This window comes from Aristolochia californica, unplaced genomic scaffold, assembly GCF_029961685.1.
Source record: "Aristolochia californica isolate CCGP_79_NKW_82.1479 unplaced genomic scaffold, dmAriCali1.0.hap1 SCAF_11, whole genome shotgun sequence".
NCBI lineage: Eukaryota > Viridiplantae > Streptophyta > Magnoliopsida > Piperales > Aristolochiaceae > Aristolochia > Aristolochia californica.
Genome location: NW_027181782.1, coordinates 25239368 through 25265949, shown reverse-complemented (window position 1 = coordinate 25265949; position 26582 = coordinate 25239368). Strand labels below are relative to the sequence as shown.

General features: G+C 39.5%; 1 protein-coding gene across 1 annotated transcript; it reads right to left on the bottom strand.

The window, feature by feature from the left end:
• Positions 1-208: 208 nt before the first annotated feature.
• Positions 209-11205, bottom strand: LOC137944827 (uncharacterized). The gene is made up of 2 exons (XM_068790590.1): positions 10788-11205; positions 209-597 (listed from the first exon to the last, which is right to left on the bottom strand). The coding sequence occupies exons 1-2, from the start codon at positions 10898-10900 to the stop codon at positions 390-392; spliced, it is 321 nt and encodes a 106-aa protein (XP_068646691.1). The 5' UTR covers positions 10901-11205; the 3' UTR covers positions 209-389.
• Between the last annotated feature and the right edge of the window lie 15377 nt (positions 11206-26582).

The window sequence follows — 26582 nt, the reverse complement described above, 5'->3', positions numbered from 1 at the left end:
GTGTACTGTAAAGGTTTAGGGATTCTCTTGTTTTTTATATTTTTCTCATGTTGGGACACTAACACTAGAAACTATTTTTCAGTGCACATGAAATCGTCAACACTAACACCATGTGCGAAAATGATCTTTATGTACATATATACTGACATGATCTTCATGTTGGACATGAATTTGAACTTCAAAAATCTATTTGGGGGACCAACCCCCCTTTAGTCCCCCTATTCTGAGCCCCGTAAATTCCAGGTTGCTTTCAGAAACAACAATCAGATTTCTTCTATAAATATAAGTAAACAAAGAGTAAGTCCCAACCAATGATTGTAAAAGGAAAAATACACTACTGAAAACAATTAGCTGGACTCACTTCCAGATGCCCAACGTAAACAAACACTTCACATAGACAATGGCAGAAGCATTCGCCGCTTCCTCTTTCTGGCAAGTCTTACTTGCTTTGTAATTTTCAGGCATACAAGCAAAAGGGCTGCGATGCATATTAAGCAAAATGCAAGTCGCATGCACCTAAAATACAAAGATACTGCTGAAAAAACAAGGAAAGCAAGAATAATGAGCTCCCATAGCACCGACACCACCACATCTACCCTGCATACCAAGGAGTTCAAATAAGAAAGTAATCTGCAAATATGAAAAACTACGTCTTGTGAAACCATAGAATGTTTGGAAACACTTCGCCATAGCAGATTCAAGAAAAATGCAACATGAGCCACATTCATCAAACAAATTTTACTGGAAAAATCTAGTTGACTTACTACATATTATTGAAAAAAGTAAATTTCATTTGGCCACCTAGCACATGTACTTCAAAGGCTTGTAACTGCATACAGTTTTTGACAAGTAGTATTCACACAAAGAATGAAATGTCTTCTTCCCAATTCAGTTTCTGTTTGGTACTATTATTAGGAAGATTTCACCCAAAGGTTTCGGTAGGGTTGACAAAACAAGGAACTCATATTACAGGTAAATTGTGCTTCCATATTCAGCAATTCAAAAAAAAAAATCCTACGGGAATGTAACCAATGTTTTTTGGTAGAATTTCTTTTGGGGACCAAAAAAGAAACAATAAAACAAGTTTTCCTTTTAACTTTCCAGCCATGAATGAGCAAGGAGGAACACAAAATTGAAAATATTGTAAGAATAAGAAATCATCTATTCACCAGCTTCAGCAATGAACATTGCTTGCCAATAACAAGTTTTTTTTTTTCTTTTCACCACACCCCATTATATTGTTTGAATATCAGTGAAACCTTTTATGAAGACTTTGGACAAGATGGAGCCACTGAATACCAGAGGCTAAAGAACTTGAGGATACACTGGAAGTTTTCATGACTAACTGTTCTAAGCCAATTTGCCTCAGTTATCTTACCTCTGCAATTGATTTTGGCTCCTAAATCATATACCTCAGAACCCAAGAGACTATAAATAAGCAACTACAAATCAAAATCATACAAATGACACTGTCAGGGAAAACACTGGAAAAACCTATACTAGAAGTACATGAGATAGCATATATGCAAAGTTACATGAAGTATCTCCCCTCTACATAACTTTCTATACCTAACAACCTGTCACTTACACGAATCATCAATAGAATGAAGAATCCAAAAAGGGATTACTATAACACAGCAATAGCATTCCAACCATATATTCATAAAGGCAGTTCCAAAAACACAATCCTCCATATAGCAGTACAGCATATTGACACCGCACTTTATTACTCTTTTTTCTTTTTATTTTTCTTTTTGGGAAATAGACCCTTTCTTACTCTTAGAAAGAATCACCAAACATTGGTTTTCAGCAAATAGTCCCATCAGTTAATTTTCTGCACAGCCTTCTTTTGGAAACTTATCTTTATAGTGGTTGCATGACCATGTAATTTTGATTTCGCAAGGAGAATCAAGAGCATGCACTCTATAGTCCCAGTGCCGAGTAATATGACTCAAAGCATGAGATTAAATTTACGGAAGGAGGCGAGAGAGAGAGAGAGACCAGAAGCATGTTATGAAACTACGCCCTGATGTCTTAACAAACAAAGCAAAGAGACACAGAAACAGGACATATGAGTTCCAGGAAAAAACATTCCCCAGTTAGCATTTGTCAGTACTCAATACATGAAAACTTCAAGAAAATTTTACTCTCCGCTCCAGTCCAAATTGGGGTCTCACCCATAACTACCTGTACACAGGAATAGCACAACAGGTAAAGAGTATTACTGTACCCAATCTAATTATCCCTTTTTAAGTGTACCATTACATGTTTCATCCAATTCATTTTTTACCTTTTCCATTAACATTAAGTTACACAACGACCTGCAATAAATGCGCAACACATCTAAGCAAATGGGTAATTTTCATGTAAATTATAAAACAGTACAATGCATTAAGAATGTCTGTAAAAGCAACAAAAACTACAAAATTATAGATCAACCAATAGAATCATGCTGTAGTAAACTGTAAAATCATAGGTTACCACAAAAGTTTCTCTAGAATTTGTCAAAAATAATCAAATTCGGCAAAATTATTTAACAGGGATGCGCAAATTCTATTCATATCATATGTGACATGCATACCAACAAAATCCCTGCAACGTGAATCAAGGAGAGACGTACAACCACAGTTTTCTAAATGCTACCGCAATGAGAAACTCACTACTGTATGGCGAAACGAGCAATCACAGTGTGAAACCTTTTTATCTTAGTGTGAAACTTGCTACTGCAGTATGGTGCTACCACAATGTTCAGCCTCCAAACACATTATGGTGTTATAGTGTAAAATTAACTACCATAGTGTGAAACCAGCGACTGCGACATGAAACCTGTTACCATGACGAGAAACTCACTACCAAAATATAGTGCAACCGAAGCACGAGCACTTTGGTGCACAAGGTAACACTTCAGTCTGCATAATGCATGCTTCTTTCTACATTCAACATTATTCACATGCACCAAAGCGCACATATTAATGGGTAACCAAATACCCATTAACAATGGGTAATCAAATACAAAACATATATTAATTTATACACAAAATGGATACAATTAATATATGTTTTGTTTTTTTCACATTTTCAAAAAAATACGAAACATAAATTAATTGTACCATTTGGGATATAGATGAATATGGATAAATGGGTAAGTTTACCCAAATCCTCATGCAGGTAAGGAGTTTTTATTTGAAAAGGCCAAAAATTGAGTAATCAACTAAAATTGCCAGACTACCCATAATGTGAATTTCCCACCAGCAGTGGCATGTTGACCCATCTCTAGTGTTTGTCCTTCCTGAGTTGTCTCAAATCCCTCCCCCTTCATTCCAGCACATTAAAATTCCAGAAAATATGGCTTTTGGACTGCACCCACATCTCAGTCAGTTGCCAACAGGTACTTGTCCCCCTGAACTATCTTGCATGTTCCTGATATTTTCCCTTTGTGCCCGATAATTTTAGCAGAATCAAGCAGAAAAGAAAATGCAGCAGCAACAACAACAACATACATGGCACCAAGTTCAACAAACTTGATTTGTGATTTGTTCTCTGGAAAGTCCACTTTCATCTAATAAAGCGGTGGTCAAGCAATGGCCAAATTTCTTTCACTACTAGAAAATTTCACTTTAAAGACAATAAATGCATACCTAGTTCTTCTGATATAGGCATCACCCTATGCCATAATCATATGATATTAGTATTTGTTTGACTGAGATTTTGTCTCCTTTTTTGTTTTGAAAAATAAATGACCGACATCATTTTCATCATTATTGCATTGCAAATGACCAGATGTGGTACAGTGGAGAAGTATCCCAAGTGCAACTAGCTTTAGATGTTATTTTCCTTTTTCTGTTTCTTTTGTAGGCTACATAAAAGGTAGAATTTCATCAACACAAAAAAGTATACTGTGGTCATCTGTTTGATTCTAAACTGGGTGAAAGTTATTCTACCAAGTATGCACCATCACCTGTGGATAAGTCATCATGACTACAGATTTTACGGTGATAAAACACAGTCAGTCAGATCAAGCTAAAGTTTTTAATATAAAAAGAATGGTATCATGTGGCAAAGACTGTTGAACACTGTATCCATTGGATTTGAAAGCCTGCAGGCTTATTGAACTTTTAGATATTTTTCACTGCAGAGAGTATTAGGAGAATGGACTCGAAAGGAGATTTTTTTTTAATGGAACGTGTAAATATTTATAAAAAGAGGAAGAAATACAACCTGTAGAGAGGGGCCATCCTCCACAATGAAGCTTTGAAGGGATGAATCTCTTTTAGCATGGTAGTCTGCCAAGTGATTGGCGGATCTGGGGGTGTAGGTCCATATACGATTCAGGCAAGAGGATATATTACAAATTTCAAAAAAGCATCATAGTGCCACCGGAGGGGTGATTGCTTAGCACACCAACTAATGACAACCTTGGAGTCCCCTTTAATGATGAGGGGCCCAGAGAAACAATCTCAGAAGATCTTGAGGCCCTGGAGCAGCCCAGCAAGCTCAACGCCTGTGGAATCGGAGATGCCCAAAAGACCAACAAAAGAGTAGCAGAGGTAGCTATTTTCATCGTGGATTACTCCACCAAACCCTGTGGACCACGGGCAACCAAAAGCATTGCCATCGAAATTAAGCTTGAAGTGACCGGGGGGAGGGGGGAGACCACATTGTCATGTTCGGGATGCAAGAGGGCCCGGCCATGGCAGCAATCAGGTGTTAGTTTCCTCGAAAATCCAAGCTACTCAGGTGGAGGAATTCCTTCTTCGTGAGGAGCCAGGCGGAGACCTGACCAGCAATGTTCTCAGCAAGTACCTCGATTGGGGAGGATTTAAACTGGAATTTTTGGTTATTTCTCTCTTTCCAGAGAGCCCAAGGGATGTGTCCCGCGCAATGGAAAATGAGCATTTTTCCGAGCTTCAGGAGCCGAGAGTTTGTGATGGAGTGGATCATAGATGGCAAGTTCTGAGGAACACAATATTGTATTCCAATTCTGAAAGGAGATTTCACTGTTGCCTCATGCTATCAACTTTTTTTATACAGGTAGAAAACAATTAATAGCCTCTGCTGCCTAGAAGCTTCTTGGTCTTGCATGGAAATTTTTCAATGGTGGACAACCTTATGAGAAAAGAAATGGCCCACCTAAACTCTACATGCAAGCCATGTGCTGCTGGCTCTGAACCCATAAAACACCTTCATTGTCTGACTGCCACTGCTCTCTGGTGCCATGTTTCCAAACTTTTGAACTGTTGTTTGCATGCCTGTGTCCCTTCAAGAGTTAAATACTCGGGTGCTCTCCCCTTTCTCCCTAGCTTTGGGTCACTTAATGAGGAACACTTGCTGCACCCTAGTCCCTTGGATTCTATCGAAGGAAAGAAACTTAAGGCTGTTCTCGGGTAAAAGCTCCTCTAACCAGAACCTCATTGAGAACCTCATTGAAAAGCTCGGTAGTGCACGCATCTTGGTTCTGTACTTTAAAAAGAATTTCAGGGTATCCTTGGTCTTGTTCTCTACAGTGATTGGCACTTCTATGATGGACTCAGTCACCACCATCTCCACTGTAATACCTTGACTCCCCCCTCTCACATCAGGGCTCATCAAAATTAACATTGGCGGCAACTCCCAGGGCAATCCAGGTCTTTCTTGTTTTGGGAGAGTGTGTTCAGAAATTGTGCTGGAGAACCCTCCTTTCCTGCTCAGGTCCTTGGGCATCATGGACTGAAATGAAGTGAAAATTAGATCAGTGCTTATTGGCCGGCCTTAAGGTTGTCAAGCAGCATTTTTCTTGAGATCAGTTGATTGACCAGGGAGGTTTTTCCATTAGTTATTGGCTGGTGCAAGAACCCAAAGTTTAACCCTATGGCATATTAGCCCTATCGTTGATCAAATTCTAGACCTGTGCAAATGTATTAAGATTTCCTGGTTTCATGTATTAAGGTCTGCCAATGGATTGGCCAACAAACTCGCAAAAGCACAATCCCCTCTCCAACATCGTATTGTGATTGATCCTTTGTGAAATTGCAGTCTAGGCTAGAAGAAAAAGGAAGAGAGAAGAGAAGCAAGAGAGACAAGAAAAAAAGTTGCTGCACAAAAGAATCTCCAGAAGGTAGGGGTCGGGTTCAACTCCTCTGCCCTCTTTATTTTTTCTAAATGAAATATTATAAAAAGATAAGTACAACACTCCCTTCAATATAATGAGCACATCATGTTTCCAAGAGACTAAAAATAAAAAGTACAAGAAACTGTACATAACAGGCCAACAAGAGAGTATAATGACTAAACTACCCTGGATTACAATATGTTAACATTCCCCAACAAGCTGAGACTGACCGTACATGTCAAAAAGCCTCAGTTTGTAACAGAATGACATCTACTCTTCGTTCCCAACGTCCTTTGTGAAGAAATTTTCAAATTGATTCACAGACTTGGTACATGGAGTGACCATTTTACCACTCCTCACTATCTTTCAAATAAAGTGGCATTCCACCTCTACAAATTTTATTCTATCATGGAATACTGGACCAGACCAACAGCAAAAGAAATGCAGGGCCTTGTTACAATAGCATAAAGTAGTTTGCCAACTAACCTCCAATCATTTAACACAGAGCTGTTGTCAGCATGAAAATTCAGATTCCTCTACAGAGGGATCTCAATTGGTTTAACACCCAATACGCCATTTTATTGAAGTAAATCAGTAAATTTCTTCCTTTTGGATAAAGCAATTCCTGACTCACTTCTTGCCACTTCTATTCCAAGAAAATTATCTCAAATTCCATTAAGTCCTTAGTTTGGAAGTTTGCCTTTAAGTGGTTCTTGATCTCATGAATTCCTTGCAAGGCAATACTAGATAAAATGATATCGTCAATGTAAACAATCAAAACCACCCCTCCTACCTCTCTCCTAATAATGAAGATAGACTCATTAGATTGACTATGCATGAACCCAACAGCCATAACCATTCTATTGGACTTCTCAGCAAAAACATACACCTTTCTAACGGACAGATAGTATCACAGATACCCCTTTAGTGACAAGCATAGCCTAAGAACACATTTAATTGGCCATGGAGACAACTTATTCATGGATGCTCCAACGGTATGAACAAAAGGAACATGCACATACATTCGTGGGGGAAGGGAAATAACTACCTGTGGGCTGAAGCATTTTAAGGGGAATCTGACCATTTAGCACAAAAGAAGGCATACAATTAATTAGAAAAAGGCAGTAAACACCACACCTCCCCCAAAAACGCCCCCAAAACTCTTTAGGAAATTCATCTGGAAGAGCAAAGCTCAAGTGACATCAATGAGATTTTTTTTTCCTTTCTACAACCACATTTTGTTGGGGGTATAAAGACAAATTGTTTTTACAGAAAATGTTAGTAGATGAACAAAATGAGGAAAAATGATGATTAATATACATAAGAGCATTATCTGAATGAGGTTACTTCTACACCAAACTGAGTCTTCATTTCATTGAAAATTTTCAAGAATGCAACAAATATCTCAAATTTATCCTCCATGAGGTCAAACCATGTTAAATGACTATAATCATCAATAAATGACATAAAATACTAACAACCAAAAACACTAGGGACACACTAAGAAACCCATACATCTGATTGAACTAGATCAAATAGGTGCGTACAAATTTTATTTGTTTGATATGAAAAGGCGGATTTTTTATGCTTTTGAAATTAGCAGGTCTCACAATCAAATAATGACTGATTGAAGGAAGAAAATAGTTGTTGTGGCTCGTCTGGAGAGGGATACTCAAGACAAAGATGCCACTAGTATGGAGAAACAAAAGTTCACCATGCAATAGTTTACTTATCAATACCATCTTTGAAATAACATAATTCGTCCCACTCATCATCTTCCTTGTCTTGAGATCCCGATACACATAATATAAGGGGAAAAATGTGACTGAACAATTAAAGTATTCAATAATTTGACCGGTAGATAATAAACTGGCTAGAAACTTGGGAAGGAATAACACAAATGATAATGACATGGAGGAAGTGGCCTGAACCATTCCCTCTCCACGGATACTATAGGATGACCCAACAACATGAAAGGCATGAGTGACAAAGATGGACTAAAAGATAAACTTTAGATGATATACCTATCAAATACACCAAAGCCCCAAAGTCAATGACCCATTTACCTATAAGGACAGTATCGAGGGAAGGCAAACCTGAATGTGTTTAAAGTAGTTGTTTTAAGGTAGAAAGGCCAGCATGTGCATTGGATGGAATAGTAGACAATCTTTGCATTAACCTCAACATCGCTTCCTTTATACTCATAACTGTCTCATCTTTAGATGTAGTAACACATCCACATATTTACGGCATACAGGTTTACCAAATTAAATCTAGAACCTGTCACAGAAATGATTGGTGAGTCCATAACACAATCACTCCCCATATCCTCCCTCTCATCCTCGACTTTCTACCACCCTCATGGCCTCTAAAGGCCAATGCAGAGTTTGCATTCATGGCTGATATATCAGTCTTATTCATTACATCTACACCTGAATGAACTATGGGTTTTGCCAATAATACAAGAGGCCTCCATAACATTCACTAAGCATGTCATGACAAGTGCATTCTCTTTCACGCACTTGGTTGTAAGCAAGAGTTGGAGGACAAGCCTTGATATAGGACTCATTTTCATTAAATCATAAGAAAAACCTTACAGCCCCACTACACAACAAATAATGTTTACTATTAACTTGACGGTACCAACTTGGACACAAGTAACTGGTTTGCCTTCAGTTTCAGACTCCGTAGTGGATGAACTCAATTCACTGGAATTGAATGACAACATCTTTCACCGCACAAGATTCCAAACAAGTCACTCCAAATCACAGACTTAATAACCCAATCAAAATAAAACTAAAAAATCAAACTTCACAAACTTACAGGTATGCACAGATGATGCAAAGTGCAGCCAATGCAGTACAGTAAACACACACCATACAAGAACAATACAAGGTAGATAACCTAAAAAACAGTAATTCCAGCAAGCAATCTTGTAAAATCCAGCAAAAACAATCACCAGATTACACTTTTATATCTGTGCAGACTAGGAAGCCCTAACTTCACACAGGAAAGACTATCACAGAACAAAGGAAGAAAGGAATGGTAGAAAATATCTTACATACAGATTGCAAGCTAGGTTCAGAAGAAGAAAGAAGAGGAAAAAAATGAGCAGGGAAGTTGCCACACAAAAAGAATGAGCAGCAGCTAGGGATCGACTTCAACCCCTCTACCCTCTTTATATTATCTTAAGCAAAATATCCCAAAAAGACCAGTATACCCATCTCTGAGAGAGAGTACAATGACTGAACTACCCAAACATGAATTGACTAAACTATCCCTGGATAAAATACTTAACAGCTTTTTATTTGTCAGGAATTACTACCTAATTAGGTTCTCTAACAATTTATTGATGTGAAATTCTCTCTATAAATACGAACTTAATATATCGTCCATTTGAATCTTACATCTCTTTAGTAACTATAATGCCTCATGAATTCTCAATAAAGCAAGCTAACAGGAGACTGAGAGGAGAATTCACTGTCATGAACTTCCCTGAGAATTCACTATCATGAATTTTCATGAATTCACAGTCTAGATCATCAAAACCTGGGGATCTTGCTCAGATTTGCATGAGTCAAAAGTTAATGAATGTCAATTTTTTCCTGCCTTTCAAAATCTCGGACAGACAATCTGCCCTCAAAACCCACCAAAATTCATTAAAAATAATAAATAAAACCATTGAGAGGTTGAACTTTCAAAACCCATTCAACCTCTTGAGGCTACAGCATGGAATCAGAGGGGGGAGAGGGAGACCCTCTCCCACCTCCAGACAATCCAAATAGAATCCATAGAACTTGCATAATCTATAGATTTAAAAACCCCTGTGTGTTGTAAAAACCTATCTCACTCACCAAATAATCCCTCTGAAACATAAGATATGCTGAAATGATTACCTTATAACTCCTCCTCTATGAATAAATAAACAGTTACAGATAATACAAATGAATAAAAAGAATTCAGTGACATCTAATAGTTTGAACACTTAAAAATTCATCCATTTAAATACATTCACCATAAATTAGCTGGACTAGAGATGTCTTCTTCCTCCTTGAGCATCTTTCTATTAAAATAGTTCTTAGCTGATTATTTGAAAAGGAAAAACTATTTATTTATGGACAAATCATGGTCTCTGCAAATGATGAGGCTGTCAAAGCTCATAGTTATGCAATGTTCATGATTCAATCAGTTTTATGGTCGTACTAAATGTCATCCCTCGTTGTCTCATAACTCCAAGTCGAAAATTTAAGCAGATGTTCAAATTGAAAGCCTTAATTATCATCAACTATTGGTCCCGAATGTCTAGGTTTTGTTCAAAAGAATCGCCAGAACCTCTAGACAAAGACGACCGAATATAGAGGCACAGTAGAATTCCATGATCAATTTCAACTCCTCTAAGAAACCCGTAATAACACCAAACACGGTAAGTAGATATGAGCCTCCAAAAAAGAAATCGGAAACCCTAGATAGTGCGATCATTAGTGCAACCCCGAACTAAACAAAGGCCTCGAGCAAAGACTCTAATAACAGCAACAACAATTCCAGACCAAAGTTACTAAAAGAAAGAAGAGAAACTAAAAATTGCGATCTAAAAGCATAGTTAGATACTATAAAGTATAAATCATGGAATTGATTTTCGAGCCAAAACAAAGAGCTTAAAAACAGGAAGGCCCAAATAAAAATATCATTTCTTCCATACCTTGAAGAACTGATATTTGAAGTAGAGGAAAAGAATGGAAGAGAAGGCCACTCGTATTTAGACCGAATCTGATACTCCCTTAACTGGTCCGCCAAATTCGAACGCGTAATCATTTCTTCCGTTCCTGGCTTTGTTCACCGGCGATCAATGAAACCCGAATTCCTCCTATTTTAAATTTATTCTAAAATCCCAATCGTTTCGCGAAGAGTGAAGTTCGAACAAACCGCAGCCGAAAGCAAAGAACAGAGACGCGTTTGAAATTTCCATCAAGACATACTTTGTTACTCAACGAATTTGAAATGATGGAATTACCCTTCACCAGCCGAGGATTGGAAGTGGGCTGCGCGTAACGGGAACCCGATCCATATCCGTCATACCTTGCCGCTGTGTCCGATCCATTATGCAATAGGGAGCGGCAGAAACGTGACGCCAAGAGGAAGACGCGTAAGACCACTGTTAAGCCTCATCAATAGGTAATTAATTTGTATGTACTTTATTTAGTAGTATAGGATCCTTCCTCATACTCAAATGGGTCCTATTTAAGCCTTCCTTGTGATTGGATGAAAGTTGCCTATAAGAAAAATAGGTACAAACTGTCAAGTATTTGAGCATTTTGTTCATCCATTATGATGCAAATTCTCACTTCCTATGAAAATGCTGCAAAGGCATATTAGTGCTTTTTTAAAAAGAAAATGATAGACATCAATTCAAGACTGCACGGAATTGATTTCTAGAAATTATTTGTGTCATTTTAATTGGAAATGGATTTTCAAATGTCTCCCTATAGATAGGGGCGGCATTAGAGCCGATTTGCGAATAGCTCGAGCTCAACTAGACCCCAACTCTATTTAGATCGATTCAAATTGAGCCATGATTCATTATCATTTAAGTAAATGAGCCGAACTTGACTGCTTAAAAGACTCTTTGACCTTCATCCTTTGGGCCTTCATGGAATACATCTCTTAGAGTTTGAAAGTCGAAACTTTAGACGATTGGAATATTTGTACTGTGTCCTCTCTCCAGCCTCTAACTTCTCGTGTTTTTCATAACTAATCCAAGCGAGAGAGTCAAAAAAAATAATGAATTTAGATTGTCTATTTTGGACAAGGTTGTCATGTTCTTCATCACCAACATCTTCCTACCCTATTCCTCAACCTCTTCATCGCTCAACCGATTGTAACCAACTTTTGGTGTTGCCAACAAAAGAGAATAGACTTAAAATGTAAGTTTGTCCAATCTTTTACTTATGATTTTGTAGTTGTAGCGAGAAATTCTTTCGCAAGGTTCAGTTTTGTGAAAGAAAAATATCTTTTCTTTCTTTGGTTTCATTTTTGCTTAAGAGTTTGTTTTGCTTTAAGAGTTTATCCAATATTACATGTGATGTAATAATGATACATCTATCATTGAGGGGTTAAATGAGATTCACTTAACTAAAACAACAAAGCCTGCTGAAAATTAGAGGTGATCCAATTTTATCATGAGACCTAATATCTCACATGAAATTGGTGTTCTCTTTTTGGAAATTATTATTATTTGTCATATCAAATAATACGTCTCTAGCTCGGTTCAGTTTTGTGAAAGAAAAATAATTTGTTGTCTCAAATTTCTTAATGCTACTAAGCTAATTATATTATCCCAAAGTGGTGGAGGATTTCAACATATATTAACAATTTCCAAAAAAGATAAACACCAATTTCATGTGAGATATAAGGTCTCATGATAAAATTAGTGGACCTCTATCACTATTACAACACATGTAATATTAGGATGATACAACTAATACATTTCAAATTTTAGGAAATCATATATGAATACCTGAACATTATTTCTGTCCCGGTATGTCTTTCTCATCCAATTCGAATTGTGCTATATGTCTTTCTCATTCAAATCGCATTGTGCCTCTACCTCTTAAACCAAAACCTAAGTGGGGTGGGACAAGCATCATTTAGGATCCTAACAAAAGTTTTCTTTTCCTCAAATACCTTTTCATTGAAGCCTAAAATTTTCGTCTGTGAAAAAAAACCTCATCTCCTACAAATTTCACGTGGGACTAAGAAAAGATTGTACTTGTGAAATGGTAGAGGCTCATTGACTAAGGATCTGTTTGGATCCCCTAAAAAAATGAGAATTTGACCATTATTATTATTAAAAATTGTTCGTGAAAATGAGATAATGATCAAATTCTTCTTTTCACTAACTATTTTTGGGAATAATATTGGAAAAATTCTCATACTTTTTTCTTTTCCATGGGGGTTCCAAACAGACCCTAAGGAAATGAGCTTAGAAGTGTCAATTTTATTGGATATCCGATTTTATTTTATTTTTGTATTAAATGAAACAAAAAAAATTTCTTAGATCTCTAAACCCCATCCAAAAAGAAAGAGAGCTATAATTTCACAAGCTTCCTTAGTGTAAGTGCTAGAATTAGTACGTCTCCCAGGGTGAATCAAAGTGGAAGCTTTGTGGTAAACCGTAAATTGCGTTGACAATATATATATATATATATATATATATATATATATATGAAATTCATTATAACCAAATAGATAGAGAATAGACAATATATATATATATATGTCTTTGTTGTTTGAATTGTTATTTTTATTGTTTTGTAGAAGCCGATAGGAATGTCAACATCTTCTACTTCTTTGACATCTATAACTATCAATAGTTCTAGTATGGTCATAGACAATGACTCAACTCCACCAAGGTATTGTCCCCCTCAAACTACTAATGTAATGGAAGGGAGCATAGATGAAGTTTCCCCCAATGAGGAAGAAGGTAACTCTATCTAGAGTAAAAAGACAAAAAAAAGGCTCGTGTGGTTGGAATTCAAAAAATTCTTACTTCTAGATGGTGCAAAAAAGGCTTAATGAGTTCAAGGTAAAAACAATTTGAGTATTATTAATAGTGGAATGACCTCATATATGAAATGATATTTTAAACGTTTTGTCCTAGTAGAAAAGTGACAATAAGAAAAAAAATTCTATAAACTTTCAACTAGTGGGATCTAATGTTGATCATAGTTCATCTAGCCTTCTTTTTATGGATTTTGGAGGCAAATATGATCAAGCTAAAATGAGAATGCATATTGCTCATTGGATTTTAGGCATGAGCATCCATTCATGATAGTAGAAGAGGAGTGATTTAATTTTTTAATGCAGATGGAAAATGTAAATTACAAAAAAATGTCTCGTAAAACCATTAAGAAGGAGAGTGTAGAGGTGTAAGAGGCAGAGAAAAAAAATAAAAACTTTATTGAAAGAGATTAACAAGATCAGTCTTACCACAAATTTTTGGAAGTTTTAATAAAAAAATCGAATATGTGGTTATTAGTGGACATTTCATTGATAGTAATTGGAAGGTACAAAAACAAGTTTTGAATTTTGTGCATATTCCTCGTTCTCATCATGGGGTTGACAAAGCATATGCTATTTACAAGTGTTTGAAAGATTGTAAAATTGAAAATAAAGTATTTAATATCTCAGTTGTTAATGTTGTATTTAATGATATTGGTTTGAGAGTTTTGAAAGATGATTTTTATTGAATTTCAGGGTTTAATCCATGGATAACTTAGTTTGAGAAGAGGTAGAAGAAAGAAGGAAGAAGATGAGAGAAAATGTGTTACGGTCCCGGGTCATGGATCGAGTAACACGGCGTGGGATTTGTGAATCCAACACTCAGAATTTACTCACTTCACGTCAAGGGTCTATGTATGAGTATTTTTCCTTAACCAGTGCTTGGCCAGGAGGAAAAATCCTCTTTTGAGGGTCCTACCGAGTTGTTGTGCTAGGTAGAAGACCCCACAGCAATGCTGACCTTGCTAGAGCAAGGTGCTCTCTTTTCTTGGTCACGGCAAAGAGGGTTTGGCCCTCTTTGTTGCTGCTCTAGCTAAGAATCCAATCCTTCTTTCTTAAATAACTTGAAACACGAGTTTGGGATAGATTAATACCTCTTCTTTGATGCTATGATCAGCTCCCACGTTGCACCAAGATTTGCTCAAGATTTGAGGATAAAAATCCTCACTTTGCTGCTTGGTAAGGGAGGAATTGGGCCTCTCTTGCTGCTGCTGCCGAGAGGGAGGATAAACCTCCTCTTTGGGCTTGGAAAAGGGGCAGGAAGCTCCTTTTCTTAGTAGGGATGATGGTGGATGAATTTGGGTGAAGATGGATGGCAATGGAGAGTGAAGGATAGGTTGGATTTTTGGAGTAAACCCTAAACTCGAGATCAAGAGGTGATCTCAACCTATTTAGACTAGGTTATTCTAAAATCTCAAAGCTTACCTATTTCATTCATACCTATCCCTTAAATAGGGAGTTTTAGGGTTAGGGTTACAATAATTCCCCATAATGCCCTTACATATAAAGTAATTAGAAATAACTCCTACTTAAAACAATATAAGAAATAAATCCTACTTAAAACAATATAAGAAATAAATCCTACTCAAAGAAATATAAGAATTAAATCCTATTGAGTGAGTTGTTATTGTCTTCTTCGTTGTGTGACTCGGTGTGATATTGAGTCCACAACATCTGCCTCCCCATGGAGAAAGAGCTTGTCCTCAAGCTCAAAAGTTGGGTACACTTGTTTGAAGATGTCCACACGTTCCCATGTTGCAGTGTCAGTGTCAGTGTCTGTCCACTGAACAAGAATCTCTCAATGATCATTGGTTAGCCGTGCACGTAACACCGCAACTGGGTTAAGAATAACCTCGCCATGATCAACCGATGGTAGGAATGGAGTGGATGTAGGTTGTGCTCCGGAATGCGGCTTCAAAAGAGAGACATGAAACACATCATGAATTCTGGCTGTGTCCGATAATTTGAGTTGATAGGCGACTGGTCCCATGCGTCGAAGAATGGGAAACGACCCAAAAAATCTGGGTGAGAGCTGATGATGTGGAGGTCCCGCTACAGACTGCTGACGGTAGGGCTGGACCTGTAGCCACACATACTTTCCAACCTCAAAAGAGACCTCACAGTGGCCTCTGTCGTATACATCCTTCATCCGAGCTTGGGCACGTCGTAGTCGTTCTGTGATATTCTGTAGCAGTAGATCCCTGTCTATGAGTGCCTGATCAGGCGGGTGGACCCTGGGTTGTACGAGAGGAGGCGAGGTGGATCCCGGCCATATATAACCCGAAAAGGAGTGGACTGCAATGCAGAGTGGAACAAAGTGTTGTAACAGTATTCGGCCCACGGAAGCCATTGAACCCATTGCCGCGGACGATCCCCCACCAAGCACCGTAGATACATCTCGATGGTGCGGTTTACCACCTCAGTCTGCCCGTCTGTCTGTGGATGATAGGCGGAGGAGAACTTCAATTTCGTCCCACTCAAGTGAAACAGTTCCCGCCAAAAGGTGCTCGTGAAAACTGCATCTCTATCACTCACAATGGATTCTGGAATGTCATGTAAGCGGACTATCTGCTCCAGGAAAGTCTTAGCAACCCGTGTTCCTGTATACGGATGAGCCATTGGTATAAAATGCCCGTACTTGGAGAATCGATCAACCACTAAGAAAAGTACGGATTTGCCAGCTGACAGGGATAGGCCTTCCACAAAATCCATTGAAATGTCGACCCAAACCTGCGTAGGAAGGGCCAGAGGCCGGAGAAGACCGGCTGGACTCAAGTGCTCGGCTTTGTTGCACTGGCATACCTAACAGTCGCCCACATAAGTCACAATAGAGGGTTTCATGGCTTGCCAGTAAAAATCAGCTCGAATTCTGTGCAAGGTCTTCTGGATCCCCTCGTGTGTATTGTCGTGGTAGGCCGAGAGAATAGCTGGAATCAACTCGGACTCAGGTGGAAGGAAAATCCGATGCTTGTAATAAATAAGTGAATCCTGGATGGACCACTTCACATTCATTGTCCCTTCTGAGATCTGCTGATGTAGTTCCTGCAGTGCAGGGTTAGTAACATGTGCTTCTCGCACCAAGTCCATAATGAGAAATCTCGGCTGGCTGATAGAACAGACCGATTGCTGATCTTCAAAATACCGTGACAAGGCATCTGCCACCTTATTTAATCTCCCCGCACGATACTCCACCAAGAAGCCAAACCCCAACAACTTACTGATCCAGTGCTGCTGTGGTGACGTCGTCAAAAGTTGTTCTAGTAAGAATTTAAGGCTGTAGTGATCCGTGCGTATGAGAAAAGCCCGGCCCCAGAGATAAGGCCTCCAATGTTGGACCGCTATGGCCAACCCAATCAATTCACGCTCATAGGTTGCTAGTTTGTGATAGCGGACTGCCAACTGTCTGCTAAAATAAGCAATAGGATGGCCCAGCTGCTGTAAAACGGCCCCCATGTCCACGCCTGAAGCATCGCACTCTACCACGAACAATTCGTCGAAGTTGGGAAGTTGTAATACTGGCGCGGATGCAAGGGCAGTTTTGAGTGCCACAAATGACGTGGTGGCCCCCTCATTCCAAATAAAGGAATTTTTCTTGAGTAAACTCGTCAATGGTGCTGCCACTGGCCCATAGTTCTGAATAAATTTGCTGTAGTAGCCCGTAAGACATAGAAAACCCCGTAATGCAGAACACGACTGTGGTTGCGGCCACTCGTGAATAGCTCGGATCTTTTCGGGATCCACCGTAACCTCCTCATGTGAGATAATGTGACCCAGATATCCCATATGTGAAGCCGCAAAAGAACACTTGGAGTGTTTCAAATAGAGCTGATGTGCTCTTAACAAGTCGAAAACAATCCTCAAGTGTGCCAAGTGCTCCTCAACCGACTTGCTATATATCAAAATATCATCAAAAAATACAAGAACAAATTTTTGAAGATAGGGGCTAAATACCTCGTTCATCAAAGCTTGAAAAGTGGAGGGTGCATTGGATAACCCGAACGGCATGACGATGAACTCAAAGTGGCCATGGTGCGTGCGGAACGCCGTCTTCTCGATATCAGAGGGGTGCATCCGGACCTGATGGTATCCCGAACGGAGGTCGAGTTTAGTGAATAACCACGACCCATGTAACTCATCCAGAAGCTCATCCACTACCGGAATCGGGAACTTGTCTTTTACTGTCTACATGTTCAACTCCCGATAATCCACGCAGAACCTCCATGTCCCATCATGTTTCTTCACAAGTAAGACGGGTGAAGAGAACGGGGAGCGGCTGGGATGAATAAGACCCAGTTTCAACATCTCATGGCACTGACGCTCTATCTCGTCCTTCTGAAGGTGTGGGTAACGGTATGGTCACACGACCACTACCTCAAAATCTGGTTTCAGACAGATCCTGTGGTCACAGTGCCTCATGGGAGGCAACCCCGAAGGCTCCTGGAAGAGGTCATAGAAATCCTCAACCAGACCATCACTAGTACTGTCAGGCTGATCCTGTGTCTACAAAGTGTGTATGCGGTGGGCCCTGTCCACCTGACAGCCCTGTAAGAGCACCCGACTTTCGGCCAAATCAAAGCTCATGGTTAAAGCCGAAAAATCCCACAGAATGGGCCCCAATGTTTGTAACCATTTAATGCCTAAAACCATATCAAATCCCGCTAGGGGAATAACAAAAAATTCTGCATTAAATGAAGTAAATTCAATGGAAAAAGTTACCGCCTTACTAATCCCATAGCTAGGGACCTTCTCGCCATTGGCCACTGAGACGGTGGCTGTCGGATGAGTGTGTATCTGGAGCTGGAGATGTTGTGCGGTTGTCAAACTCAAAAAATTCTGTGTACTCCCCGAGTCGACTAGTCCCACCAGTTCTCGGTCGATGACATGAGCTCGGACTTGCATTGTAGTAGGCGATTTCTGCCCAGTAATAGCATGCAAGGATATCTCTGGTGGTTCCTCCTCGATAATATCCTCTGGTTCCTCTGGATCCTCTGAATCCTCCATCTCGAGCCAAAATAATCGTTTACATTGGTGTCTGACCCGATACTGCTCATCGCAGTTATAACAGAGATTTTTGGACCGCCTTTCTGCCATCTCCGCACTAGTCAATTTTTTTATAAAGCTCGGTAGGGAATTACCAGGCGGGGATCGGCTACCCGAGTCGTAGTCGGAGTGTGTCTGGATGGTGCTGCTGTAGATGCTCCCTGAGATGAATTATAGCGGCACCCTTGCCACGTGGAGGAAGTGTTCCTCTCACTCGACCAACCCGGCTTATGTTGCTGCAACTGTTGTCATTGTTCCATTGCTTGGGCCATATTCATGGCATGAGCTAGATCCGTGGGCATAAGGAGTTCTACCTCTAGCCGTAAATACTCATAGAGACCTGCTATGAATAAGGAGACCTGCTGGTCAACCAATACCCTCTCTCCAGTACGAGCCAACTTTTCCTGGAAGAGTTTTTGATAGTGTTCCACCGAACGCGTTTGTCTCAATAGGACTAACTCTCCCAAGGGGTTGCTGTTGGCGGGAGGCCCAAATCTAACTGTGCATAGATTTTAAAATTCGCCCCAAGTCATTCCCGGTCTCTCTTTCTCTACTTGAGTCACCCATAACATGGCTTCATCTGTCATATGGAAAGAGGCTAGTTGCACCTTATCCCATTCAGTAGTCCCTTGGTTCAAAAAAAAAATTTTCACATCTATGCAACCAAGTTACGGGATTCACAGAACCATTGAAAGAGGGAAACTCTAACTTGGTGTACCTTGGGATTGTGCCTCCATGCTGAGGTGCTTGGACAACAGTGCGCCCAGGCCACTGCTCCCCTCTTCAGTGATATGGTTAAGCAACCTCTCGCACCTCTGGACTCTGATGTCTCTCTGTCCTCAACTCCTGTAGCATGCTAATGATTTGGCTCATCTCTTCTTCCAGACCACAAACCTTTCCCAACACTGGTTGTGTTGTTTCAAGGCTATCTTCTATCTTTTGTATCCTGATTTGGATTTCTTCATTGCTGATATGATCCCCCATGTTACCCTGCTCTGATACCAAGTTGTTACGGTCCCGGGTCATGGATCGAGTAACACGGCGTGGGATTTGTGAATCCAGAACTCAGAATTTACTCACTTCACGTCAAGGGTCTGTGTATGAGTATTTCTCCTTAACTAGTGCTTGGCCAGGAGGAAAGATCCTCTTTTGAGGGTCCTACCGAGTAGTTGTGCTAGGTAGAAGACCCCACAGCAATGCTGACCTTACTAGAGCAAGGTGCTCTCTTTTCTTGGTCACGGCAAAGAGGGTTTGGCCCTCTTTGTTGCTGCTCTAGCTAAGAATGCAATCCTTCTTTCTTAAATAACTTGAAACACGAGTTTGGGATAGATTAATACCTCTTCTTTGATGCTATGATCAGCTCCCATGTTGCACCAGGATTTGCTCAAGATTTGAGGATAAAAATCCTCACTTTGCTGCTTGGTAAGGGAGGAATTGGGCCTCTCTTGCTGTTGTTGCCGAGAGGGAGGATAGACCTCCTCTTTGGGCTTGGAAAAGGGGCAGGAAGCTCCTTTTCTTAGTAGGGATGATGGTGGATGAATTTGGGTGAAGATGGATGGCAATGGAGGGTGAAGGATAGGTTGGATTTTTGGAGTAAACCCTAAACTCAAGATCAAGAGGTGATCTCAACCTATTTAGACTAGGTTATTCTAAAATCTCAAAGCTTACCTATTTCATTCATACCTATCCCTTAAATAGGGAGTTTTAGGGTTAGGGTTACAATAATTCCCCATAATGCCCTTACATATAAAGTAATTAGAAATAATTCCTACTTAAAACAATATAAGAAATAAATCCTACTTAAAACAATATAAGAAATAAATCCTACTCAAAGAAATATAAGAATTAAATCCTATTGAGTGAGTTGTTGTTGTCTTCTTCGTTGTGTGACTCGGTGTGCTATTGAGTCCACAACAAAATGAGAAGGAGAAAGCAAGAACATGAGTTGAAGGAGAGAAATTTTAGTGGTTAAGAGAGAGCACGTGGATGAAATCCTCCCCCTCTCTTTCTTATTTATGTAGGTAGGGCATGGGTACCCTAATACATAATAAGAATAAAAAAAGAACACTTAATTGATAATAAATATTTGTATTCTATAGTAAATTATATATGATATATTGTATAACATGATATGTAGTATATCATAAAAAAAAAGGCATCAACATGATTTCAATTTTAAATATTTATAGCTTATAGTTTTTCCTTGGGTAGACCTGCAAGGGGCTCAAACATGGCCTTATGGTTGGTCTAGAAAAAAACATTAGAAAGAGTCACCCACAATCTGACCTTTATGCCACTATATATTCAACCATTAATTTTTTTCAATTACTTGCTTCTTAAATAATATACAATATCTGAAAATTCACCCTTCCTAAAAAATTAAGCCAAAATTCATGACTAACAAAAAATGTTTTTTTTCTTTAAATTGGAGACAAAATTACAATTATATGAACACACTTTGAGTATTAAGTCAACTTGAATTTGAACTCGGATTGCATAGTTATGGGGTTCACTTGATTACACCTCATATCGTTCAAATTTTGAACTTGAAATTGATCTCACTTTCGCAATTCAAAGCAGACTCGATTTGGCTTGATTGGACCATGAATTGGTTCATAAGAACTTGATGTGTCAACTGAAATTCGAAAAAGAATAGTCTTCTAACATATTATAATGTAATATAATCATTATTATTAATTCTATAGTCTTCTAACGTATTATAATATAATTTACTATTAGAAAGTAATTGCAAGGCTAATAAATAGGCATTAAAACTAAAAATGACAGGAAAGGCTACAAGGCCTGAGAGAGGAAGAAAAATAATTCATTGATTCAATCCCGAACTGTTCATACAAAAGCAACTTAGATAGGAAGGCTGGAAAAATCTAGAAGATCCAGCTCATCCAGAAAAAAACGAAAATAACAAAATTCCACTAACTTGTAACAAACTAACAAACTCTACACAAGTCTCGCTCAACCACTTGGTTGCCAGTTTTCATAGTATATTCCTTCATCATTTTAATACTCTCCTTCAAGATGGGATGTGTATATTGTACATTCCCATCTTGTCTATAAGAAAATTGAATTGAGCAGGAAAGAGAGGTTTGGTAAGCACATCAGCTAGCTAATGTTGTGAAGCAACATGCAGAGTTTTAAGCATACCTGTTTGAATCTTTTATCTCACAATATGACAATCTATTTCTATGTGTTTAGTACGCTCATGGAAGACTGGGTTTGCTGCAATGTGTAGAGCAGCTTGGTTGTCACAGTACATTAAAGCAGGTTGTGTGTGTGAAACACCTAAATCTTTGAGCAATGTGATCAACCATGTTAGCTCACAAGTCACAGAAGCCATAGCTCGATACTCCGCTTCAGCTGAGGATCTTGAAACTTTCCTTTGCTTCTTTGATTTCCATGATATCAAGGAATCTCCAAGAAATATGCAAAAACCAGTAACCGATTTTCTAGAATCAGGGCATGTTGCCCAATCAGAATCTAAGAATGCTCTAATTGAAGAGCAGAGGCAGAAGCTTTAAGTTGAAAAGGTGAGGAAGCTGAGAAGAAAAGACCTTTGCCTGGTGATCCTTTAATATACTGAAGAATCTTGTAGACTGCTTGCAAATGGGGTCTCCTTGACTGACTTAGGAACTGACTTAGTCTATTTACTAAGTAAGTTAAGTCCGGCCTGGTGATGTTAAGGTAAACTAGCTTCCCTATAAGACTTCTGTACATGCTGGGATCAGTCAATAGCTCTCTATCATCTTGAGAAAGTGGCACATTCGGTTGCATTGGAGTTTTGGTAGGTTTGCATCCTAAATAGCATGTTTCAGATAGGAGTTCAAGAGCATATTTTTGCTGGCTTATCAAGATACCTTTAGCTGATCTTGCCACTTCAAGTCCTAGAAAATACCTGAGATTTCCTAGATCTTTTAACTTGAATCTTTTGTTGAGGGAATTCTTCAAATTATCAACAACAATCTTGTTGTTATTGGCAACTATTATGTCATCAACATATACTAACAAGGCAATAAAATCATCTCCTGTTGTCTTGATGAATAATGAGTGATCTGAATGTGATTGCTAGAAACCTTTAGATATTAAAACACCAAAAAATTTTGCAAACCATTGCCTAGATGCTTGTCTCAAGCCATAAATAGATTTGTGTAACTTACAAACTGTGTTGGCAGGTAATGGAGTCTCCCCCTCACAGTGATAACCAGGAGGAAGATGCATGAAGACTTCTTCACACAGATCACCATGCAAAAATGCATTATTGACATCAAGTTGAGTCAAATGCCAATTGTAAATGGAGGCAAGAGAGAGTAATACCTTGACAGTGACCATCTTGGCAACAGGTGAAAAAGTATCAAAGAAATCAACACCTACTTGCTGTGTGAACCCTTTGGCAACAAGTCGCGCTTTGTACCTTTCGATAGAACCATCAGCATGATATTTAATATGAAATATCCATTTGCAACCAACTGTTGTTTTTCCATGTGGTAGAGAACACAAAGACCAGGTATTATTAGACTCTAAAGCTTGCAGTTCAGCTCTCATAGCATTCTGTCATTCGGGGACAGCAGCTGCCTCGTCATATGTTGTTGGTTATGTGATGCTAGAAATGGAAATAGAAGATGCACGAAAAGAAGGGGAAAGTTTATTGTAGGAGATGACATTAGACAAGGGGTAAGGAGTGGAATTGGATACATTGGAATGAGAAGCTGGAGAAGCCAAATAACAGTGATAATCAGAGAGATATTTTGGTGGTTGGGATACTCTAGAAGACCTAGTGGTTGAGTGAGAGGTGGTATGAAGTTTGTTAGGATCCTCATGAGCCATAGATCTTGTCACCCTCCTCTCTTCTCTTCCTTCCATTACCTTGCTTGACGTTGAGATAGAATGATGGAATGATGAAGGTTGAATTTCGGAAAAGAGAATTGGGGAAAAACGAGAGAGAGCTTGAAGGAGCTCTCGACTTGTTTATCTAATTTACTCTAGCTAAAGTAGACTCAATTGCTATCTTCTCATTGCCTTAGTCGTCCCCCTAAATAGGGTTGAGGACGCCCAAAACACTCTAGACCCCTTGGGTCAATGGTTCAAACCAATAAATGCTAAACCAACCCAAACCAAAGACTAAACCAACCCAAAAATAATTACATAGAAATTGAAAAACACATTAATTAATTCCTACGCCTGTTGGTAACTCGTGATGCTATAGAGTCCATAACATCACCTCCCCTCCTAGAGAAAGAGCTTGTCCTCAAACTCGAAGGAAGGATATAGGAGTCGAAATGCTGATAACGGCTCCCATGTGGTGCACTCGGGTCGGCATCTGCCCACTGGACGAGAATTTCCCAATCACCTTGAATGTGGCGTGCTTTTAAACCTGAACTGGAATAGAAAGGACTCTGCCCTCATGTAGTGGCGGCAGTGGAGTGTGCAGTAGGGGCGAGTCACCCTGGAAGGGCTTCAATTGGGAGATGTGAAATACATTATGGATCTTTGATTCCGGTGGTAGTTGCAAGCGGTATGCCACGGGCCCAATTTTGTCCAACACCTGAAATGGACCATAATATTTTTGAGACAGCTTATGGCTCTTAGATGCAGTCAGGGACAACTGGCGGTAGTGTTGAAGCTTTAGCCACACATAGTCTCCAGGGAAATAAGATACCTCCCGATGCTTCTTATCATAATAGAGTTTCATAGAGTGTTGGGTTTCCTGGAGATGAGTACGTACCTCAGTGAGCATAGCGTCTCTTTCAGCTAACGCTTCATCCAAAGTGACGACTTTGGATGCCCTAGGTTCATATGGTAACAGACGAGGTGGATCTGTGCCATAAACTACCCTGAAAGGAGTAGTTTCCAATGTTGTGTGCTAAGATGTGTTATAGCAAAATTCTGCCCATGAAAGCCATTTCACCCACCGTCTAGGTGTGTCCCCCACAAAACAACGAAGATACATTTCAATCGTGCGATTGATGACCTCTGTTTGTCCGTCCGTTTGTGGATGATATGTAGACGAAAATGCCAATTGGGTGCCCTGTAATTTGAATAATTCCTTCCAAAAGATACTGGTAAAAATGGCATTCCTGTCACTGATAATGGATATGGGAATTCCGTGTAATCAAACAATGTTGTCCATAAATAATTGAGCGACCTGAGCAGCAGTATATGGATGCGCCAAAGCAATGAAGTGACCATATTTTGAAAACCGATCAACGACAACGAATATCACAGATTTACTTGAGGAAACGGGAAGGCCAGCAATGAAGTCCATTGAAATGTCTGACCAGATTTGAGACGGTAGTTGCAGAGGTTGTAGTAGGTCGGCAGGACTTAAAGATTCGGCCTTGTTTCATTGACAAATCTGACAAGCAGCTACATAATCCGCAATTGTGCTCTTCGTGCCCTTCCAATAAAAGTCCCGACTGATTCGAAAATATGTTTTCTGTCGACCCTCATGTGTGCTATCATGGATAGAGGACAGGATGGTGTGAAGAAGTGGGGACGTATGATGCATAAAAATCCTGTTTTTGTAGAGTATGAGACGATCCTGAATCATCCAACGAGGAGTTGTTGTCCCCTATTGAATATCCTGATATAATGACATGAGATCCAGATATTGATGTACTTCCTCACGAATAGAATCTAGCACCAGTGAACGTGGGTGACTGATAGCATAAACTTGTGTTGCTGAAATATCCCGACGTGATAAAGCATCAACCCCCAAATTTGAACCACATGGCTTATAGTGAACCGTAAAATCGAAGCCCATGAGTTTAGTTAACCAATGCTGTTGTGGGGATGTGGTGAAGTGTTGTTCAAGAAGATACTTAAGGCTACAATGATCTGTAAGAATGAGAAATGGTCATCCCCAGAGATAAGGTCGCCAATGTTGGACAGCCTTGGCTAACCCAATCAATTCCCTCTCATATGCAGCTAACTTATGGTGGTGTTGTCCCAATTGACGACTGAAATAAGCAATGGGGTAACACTGCCCCTATACCTCCCCCGAATGCATCACATTCCACCACAAAGTCTCCCTCATAATCTGGTAATTGTAGGACTGGCGCTGAGGCTAAGGCCTTCTTTAATAGGTGCAAGGCCTATTCTGCTGAAGAAGACCAGTGGAAGGTATGTTTTTTAGAAGGTTGTTGAGTGGTGCTACTATCTGGCCATAAGATTGGATAAATTTTCTGTAATATCCTGCTAGGCCCAAAAATCCCCTTAATATTGTGATGGAGGTGGGAATCGGCCAATCTGTTACTGCTTGTATCTTGCTCTGGTCAACTTTCACGCCCACAGCTGATATGACGTGGCCCAAATATGCCACCTCAGATGTACCCATAGAATATTTGAATTTATTCAAAACCAAATGATGAGAGCGTAGAATGGTTACCTGATGGAGGTGTTGGAGATGTTCTTCCCAATTTTTGCCGTAGACCAGAATGTCATCAAAAAATACTAACACATAGTTGCGCAGAAGCGATAAAAATACCTCATTCATGAGGGTTTGAAAGGTGGAGGGTGCATTGGAGAGATCGAAGGGCATGATGAGGAACTCAAAATGACCGTGATGTGTGTAGAACACAGTCTTCTCCACATTAGCTGGGTGAACTCTTATTTGATGATAGCCCGATTTCAAATCTAACTTGGTAAAAATTGTAGCACCATGTAACTCATCCAGCAACTCGTCCACGACTGGAATGGGGAACTTGTCTTTAATTGTTTGCAAGTTGAGTTGCCTATAGTCGACACAAAACCTCCATGATTTATCTTTTTTACGTACTAGTAACACTAGTGAGGAAAAAGGAGATCGACTGGGTTGGATCACTCCTTGAGCGAGCATATGCATGCACTGTCGTTCTATTTCATCTTTCTGTATATGCGGGTAATG